We start from the raw sequence: 7500 nt of genomic DNA, 5'->3' as shown, positions 1-7500 counted from the left end.
TGTAAAGGGTTAACCCTGTGTGTCGTGGTTGCCCCCGGTCCCCCCCCCCCCCCTCCCCCCCAGACGACCCAGAGAGCTTCCGCCAGCTGGACGGCACCCCCCTCACAGCTGAGGACATCGTCCAGAAGATCGCCAACAAGATCTACGAGGAGGACGACCGCGGTGTGTTCGACAGGATCGTCTCCAAGCTGCTCAAACTGGGACTGGTGGGTCCTGACCTCTGACCCCTGACCCTGACCATGACCCCTGACCCTGGTCCTGACCTGTCCTGAATGTCTGTCCATTCCTGCTAAACTCCATGGAACCCCTCTCTCCCTCTCTGTCTGTCTGTCTTTCTCTCTCTCTCTCTCTCTGTCTCCCACCCTTCTCTCTCTCTCTCTCTCTCTCTCTCTCTCCCTCTTCATAGCTCTCTCCCTCCCATCCTTCTCTCTCTTCATCTCTCTCTCCCCCCCCCTCCCTCTCTCTCTCCCTCTGGAGTATGAGGTGGCTGACCCTGACTCTGACCCTAACCCTAACCTCCCCCCCCTCCCTAGATAACAGACAGCCAGGCAGACACGTTGGAGTATGAGGTGACCGTGACCTCTAACCTCTCCCTCTCCCCTCCCTCCCTCCCTCCCCCCCTCCCTCCCTCTCTAGATCACAGACAGCCAGGCAGACACGTTGGAGTACGAGGTGGCGGAGGCCCTGCAGGAGCTCATCACCAACAACGCCAAGAAGAACGAGATCGACGACCTCGGGACCGACTACGCCATAACCCGCGGTGACCAGGACGACCGGCAGATCACAGATAGCAACACGGTAAGATGAGGATGAAGATGAGGAGGAGGATGAGGATGAGGATGGTGAGAATGATGATGAGGGTGAGGATGAGAATAGCGATGAGGAGGTTGATGGTGAGGGTGAGGGTGAGGATGATGAAGATGATGATGATGAGGATGAGGATGAGGAGTATGAAGATGAGGGTGAGGAAGAGGATGAGGAGGAGGATGAGGATGAGGGTGATAAGGATGAAGATAAGGAAGATGATGGGGATGATGAGGAGGAGGGTGAGGATGATGATGGTGATGATGATGATGATGATAGTGATGATGGTGATGATGATGATAGTGATGAGGATGAGGATGATGGTGGTGATGAGGATGATGAGGATGAGGGTGAGGAGGATGGTGATAACGATGATGATAACGATGATGATAACGATGATGGCGATAATAATGATAAAGGTGGTGATGATGATGAGGATGCTGATGATGATGATGAAGAGCACGCTCTACCCCTCCGTCCTCAGGACATGTCGGAGTCCCCCGACCGCCGATATGACGAAGACGAGGAAGAGGAAGAGCGGGCGGCCGTCGACGAAGATGTGGACCGTGAGGCCGAGGGAGAGGGGGATGACACTGTGGACAACATGTGGGAGAGAGAGAGTGACGTGAACGAGAAGGAGGACGAGGAGGAGGAGGAGGAGGAGGGGAGGAAGGAGGGAGGAGAGAGGGAGAAGGAAGGAGGAGAGAGGGAGAAGGAAGGAGGAGAGAGGGATGAGGAGGGAGGAGAGAGGGAGGAGGGGAATGAGCTGAGCTTACAGGACGGCCTACAGGACCTGCAGTACTTCCCCAACTTCTACCGCCTGCTGAGGAGCCTGGACTCTGGTAGGACTACACACACACACACACACACACACACACACACACACACACACACACACACACACACACACACATATATATACTGTATATACATATACACACACACTGTATATACACACATAAGCATACACACACATACACACACACACACACACACACACACATAAGCATACACACACACACACAAATACACACACACACACACACACACACATAAGCATACACACACACACACACATACACACACACATAAGCATACATACACACACACACACACACATACACACACACACATAAGCATACACACACACACACACACACATATATATATATATACACACACACACACACACACACACACAAGCATACACCCACACACACACACACACACACACACACACACACACACACAAGCATACACACACAAGAATACACCCCCCCACACACACACACATTCACACACACACACACACACAGATGACTCATACACACACACACACACACACACACACACAGATGACTCATACACAACAATACTCATTATCATAATCCTCATAATCCACCCATGAACACCACAGGGCATGTCCTTCACATTGATGGGTCTGACTAACCCCCCCTCTCCCCCTCTCCCCCTCTCCCTGCCCCCCTGCCCCCCCCAGAGCAAGACGCCCAGGAGAGAGAGACCCTCATCACCATCATGAAGACCCTCATCGACTTTGTCAAGATGATGGTGAAATACGGCACCATCACCCCAGAGGAGGGGGTGTCCTACCTGGGTAAGAGGGAGGGAGGGGGGGGTGTCCTACCTGGGTAAGGGGGAGGGGGGGGAGGGTCTCCTATCTGGTGGGGGAGGGGGTGTTGGAGGTAGAAATCGGAGGACAGGCTCATTGTGGTGCATGGAATGGAATGTGTGTTTGATACCATTCCTCATTCCGTCTCATGCATTACGAATGAATGAATGAATGAATGAATGAATGAATGAATCGTTTAATGACCACACGACCAAGGTCAGTGGAATTTGTTGCTAGATGGAAAAAAACTCAATACAGCAGTGTCAGAACATCAAACATACACACATTACACATGACTATCACAATGGACAATGTACACACATAACCACAACACAAAATCCTAGTCAATATTTACAACTATAAAGTGCAGTACATCTGGCAGGGTTAGTGCAGTGAGTCAGGTGTTGAGAGTCCTTATAACAGAGGGGATTACAATGAGCGGAGACCTCTACCGATTTCTCCCTCCGCCAGCCTCCCCTGGTATATTGTATGGACTTGTGATCCCATTGTAGGTGGGGCAGAAACAGGGCAGGCTTTTAGGCAGCCAGCTCTTTGTCTGGCGTGGGTAATAATGGTGTGTGTGTCTGCTTGCTGCTGCATTAGAGGGGTTTCACATTGCATTCCCTCTGAGATTTGTGTTTTTGTGTGTTTTTGTGCGTGGGTGGGCGCACTTTTCCCTGTATGTGTGTGTGTGTGTGTGTGTGTGTGTGTGTGTGTGTCTTTGTGTGTGTGTGTGTGTGTGCGCATGTGTGTGTCTTTGTGTGTGTGTGTGCGCGCATGTGTGTGTCTCTGTGTTGTACGTGTGCATGTGTCCCTGTGTGTGTGTGTGTGTGTGTGTGTGTGTCTAGTGTAGTGAGTATGTTCTTTGTCTGCTGGTGGGAGCAGTGGAGTGTGAAGCGTCTCTCTGCTCCGAGCCACAAGGATCACAGGGACCTCACACACACACACACACACACACAAACGCACACGCACACGCACACGCACACGCACACACACAGACACAGACACAGACACAGATACACACACTCACACACAGACACAGACACACAGACACAGACACACAGATACACACACTCACACACACACACAGACACACACACACACACGCACATGCACACGCACACGCACACGCACACGCACACGCACACGCACACAGTCACAGACACAGACACAGACACACAGATACACACACTCACACACACACACACACACACACAGACACACACACACACACACACACACACACACACAGTGATAAGCATCATAGAGACCTCAGTGTGACAGCTCTGTCTGGTCTTTGAAGGCTGAGAGGCTGAAGTCTGCTACCTGCTCCTAAACCCTGGTCTTATCTCTCTCTACTGATGCCTCCTATCTAGATGACTGCCTGCCACCTGTATGGAGCAGCTGTCAGACCCCCCTCCCCCACCCACACACACTCCAACCCCCCATTCACTGATTGGTATTTGACCAGACAGGATGTGAGGTGGACAGTCATCTTGGCATCATGACTTCAACGCCGGATCTAATTTCATGCTCTGAGATGATGCTGTGGTCTGTGACGTGTGTGTGTGTGTGTGTGTGTGTGTGTGTGAGTACATGTGTATGTGTGTACACGTGTGTGTGTGTGTGTGTGTGTGTATGTGTGTACACGTGAGTGTGCGTGTGTGTACATGTGTGTGTGAGAGTGTATGTGTATGTACACGTGTGTGTGTGTGCGTGTGTACGTGTGTGTGTCTGTGTGTGTGCGTGTACACGTGTGTCTGTGTGTGTGTGCGTGTACACGTGTGTCTGTGTCTGTGTGTGTGTGTATACACGTATGTCTGTGTGTGTGTCTGCGTGTACACGTGTGTCTGTGTCTGTGTGTGTGTGTGTACACGTGTGTCTGTGTGTGTGTGCGTGTACACGTGTGTCTGTGTGTGTGTGCGTGTACACGTGTGTCTGTGTGTGTGTCTGCGTGTACACGTGTGTGTGTGTGTGTGTGTGTGTACGTACGCAGGTGTGCATATATGTGACGTGCTAACCATTCAATGGTCCCGGTTGTGACGCTCGGGGATAGCCATTGGACGTCCTTGATGGGCTTTTCCTGATTCATGTACACGGCTCACTGACTAATGAGATAACACACACACACACACACACACACACACACACACACACCAAAGGAAACACCCTACTTATTTACGCAAGACGGGGTTTCCTTGGCAACCCTCTCCGATATCATGCTTATGATCTGTAGAGTCACCGTGTGACGCCGGAGGGGAGGGGATGGAATTACAGGTTGCCTGGCAACAGGTCATTGTTACCTCAGAGGCCTGCGGACTGAGATGAGTCACACTGTCAACAAGGCACCTGTCAATCAAACCTAATCTGCCATGGGAGATAAAGGCCAGTCATGGAGGGGTGGGGGGAGGGGGCAGGGAGGGGGGCAGAGCAGGGATGGAACTACGCCATTACAGGAGGGGGGCAGGGCAGGGGGGGGGGTCGTGACAGGGATGTAACTACGCCATTACAGGGGAGGGGGGGGGGTGACACTAACGAGAGAGAAGAGGGGGGAGGAGAGAAGGAGAGAGAGAGAGAGAGAGAGAGAGAGAGAGAGAGAGAGAGAGAGAAGAGGCAGATAGGGGGGAGGAGAGAAGGAGAGAAAGAAAGAGAGAGAGAGAAGGAAATACAGAGAGAGAGAAGAGGCAGATAGGGAGAAGGAGAGAAGTTAAGACAGAGAGAGAGAGAGAGAGAAAGAGAGAGAGAGATGGAGAGAAGGAAAGAGAGAGTGAGAGAGAGAGAGAAGGAAACAGAGAGAGAGGACAGATGGAAGACCACCGACAGAGAGGCACAGATTTGTAGAGACAGGGGAGGGAAACCCCGAACTGGGAGAGTGGGAGGGAGGGAGGGAGAGAGAGAGAGAGAGAGAGAGAGTGGGAGGGAGAGAGAGAGAGGGATGGATGGAGGACAGAGAAGACAGAGGAGAGAAGAGAGTAGAGCAGCGTGGGCAGAGAGGGAGCTAATGAGAGGGTGGGAGGTAGAGAGAGAAATAGAGACAGAAACAGACAGAAAGAGCACTTACGTCCCTCCATCACTCACTCCCACTCTGAGAGGGAGATTCCCTGAACCAGAGCCTCCATTGTTAATCTCAGTCAACATGACATCCTCCAGCTGGGCTGTTCCCTCTAATGGCATCACATCCTACTAGCCTCTACGCTATCACTGAACCACGTGAAAAAGAACACCAAATGGACTGCACTTATATAGCGCCTTATTCCAAAGCACTTTGCAATGAATGAATGAATGAATGAATCGTTTAATGACCACACGACCAAGGTCGGGGGAATTTGTTGTCGGTACAGATGGAAGAAAACTCAATACAGCAGTGTCAAATACATCAAACATACACACATTAGACACGACTATCACAATGGACAATGTACACACATAACCACAAGACCAAATCCTAGTCAATATTTACTTTAAAGTAAGGCCCCACGGTGGTGTAGCGGTCTAAGCACTGGCCACTAGTGCATGCTGCCCACCGGGGACTGGGTTCGAATCCCAGCTCGCCAGATCCAGATATGGCTGGGGCACACACGGGGAGCGGCATATTGGGCGGCCGCTCCCGAGGGCGGGTATAGGAGTATTTCCGGACAAGGATCTGTCGCGCAACACCGCCCCCTAGGTGCCGGAATAACGGTGCTGGGCTCGAGGAGCCAGTCAGCTAGTCTGCCTGGCGGCCTCCTCTGGGACTGCCGGCCACGGGGTCGTGCGGCGGATCCTATGCAATAGGCAGGGGATAATTGGATGCTAGGTTGGGTTCAATTGGCTACCAAATTGGGTGAAAAAGGGATAAAATCTGAAAAATAAATTTAAATTAAAAAAAATTATTTACTTTAAAGTGCAGTACATCTGGCAGGGTGAGTGCAGTGAGTCAGGTGTCGAGAGTCCTTATAGCAGAGCTCCTTATATAGCCTCTTACATAGCTCTTTATTCCAAAGCGCTTTACAACGGCCTCTCATTCACCCATTCACACACACATTCACACACTCCAATGGCAGCAAGCTACCATGCAAGGCGCCGGCCCCGCTCATCAGGAGCAATTTGGGGTTTGGTATCTTGCCCAAGGATGCCTCGACACATGGCCAGCCGGGATCGAACCGGCGAACTGCTGACCTTGCGATCATTAGACACCGGCGCTCTACCTCCTGAGCCACAGCCGATCCATCTATCCATCCATACACCGCAATCTATCTAACGAACGTGACGGTAAAACTCTAACCTCACGTCTCTCCTTCCTCCTGCAGAGAACCTGGACGCCATGATCGCCCTGCAGACCAAGAACAAGCTAGGCAAGTCCCTGGGGAAGCTGGACATGGCGCCACCTATAGGTGAATGACCGCTATTGCCGATAGTTTGCTGATTTGATGATGATGTAGTTCGCTATGAAATACCAATTTTTTGTGATGGAACGACATACCTTCATAACTGCTGTCCAGTACAACACACCAAAACACTTTATATGGACATACAGTACCAGTCAAAAGTTTGGACTTTCAATTGAATGGGGTCCACACTTTTGACTGGTACTGTATAAATAACTAAGAAAGGTCACAAGCCAACAAGCTCTGCATGCACATTAATCAATAATCAATAATCATACAGCTCGTTAACATACAGGGCCGAGGCCAAACACAGAAGTATAGCTCAGCTCAGTTGGCAGTTTGACGGTACCGGGGGGTAAGGTGATAGAGGGGGGAGGCTTACCTTAGTTCCTGGTGTGCTCTGGTCACGTTCTCTCCTGGTTCGGGCACAGCTCAAGCTTAGTTGGTAGGGTGTGGTATCCTCCATTCGTTTGGTTTTAACATATATAACACATATAGACTTGATAACGTACGACAACAACACACACTAGGGAAGACAGACCAGGGGGGTATTCCATCAACGTTGCTAAAGGAAAATCCAGGCTTATTCTTGGGAGATTTATAAAAATATCAAAATAAGCCTGAATTGTTTGATAAGTCTCAAGACTTGTCAGAATAAGTCTGGATTTTCCTTTAGCAACGTTGATGGAATACCTCCCT

At 50.8% G+C, this 7500-nt stretch overlaps 1 protein-coding gene across 1 annotated transcript in view; it reads left to right on the top strand.

Annotated features, from left to right (window-relative positions):
* Positions 1 to 7500, top strand: part of scg3 (secretogranin III) — a gene marked incomplete at both ends in the record, with an annotated part of 20899 nt that overhangs the window by 4207 nt on the left and 9192 nt on the right. Inside the window, 6 exons of the mRNA XM_080539789.1 lie at positions 64 to 206; positions 637 to 798; positions 1289 to 1462; positions 1550 to 1646; positions 2303 to 2419; positions 6724 to 6807. Coding sequence (XP_080395915.1) covers positions 64 to 206; positions 637 to 798; positions 1289 to 1462; positions 1550 to 1646; positions 2303 to 2419; positions 6724 to 6807 — 777 coding nt within the window. The remainder of the gene's footprint in view (positions 1 to 63; positions 207 to 636; positions 799 to 1288; positions 1463 to 1549; positions 1647 to 2302; positions 2420 to 6723; positions 6808 to 7500) is intronic.

This window comes from Nansenia antarctica, assembly GCF_963989245.1.
Source record: "Nansenia antarctica genome assembly, chromosome: 9".
In the NCBI taxonomy this organism is placed as follows: domain Eukaryota; kingdom Metazoa; phylum Chordata; class Actinopteri; order Argentiniformes; family Microstomatidae; genus Nansenia; species Nansenia antarctica.
This window is presented reverse-complemented; position numbering and strand designations above follow the sequence as displayed.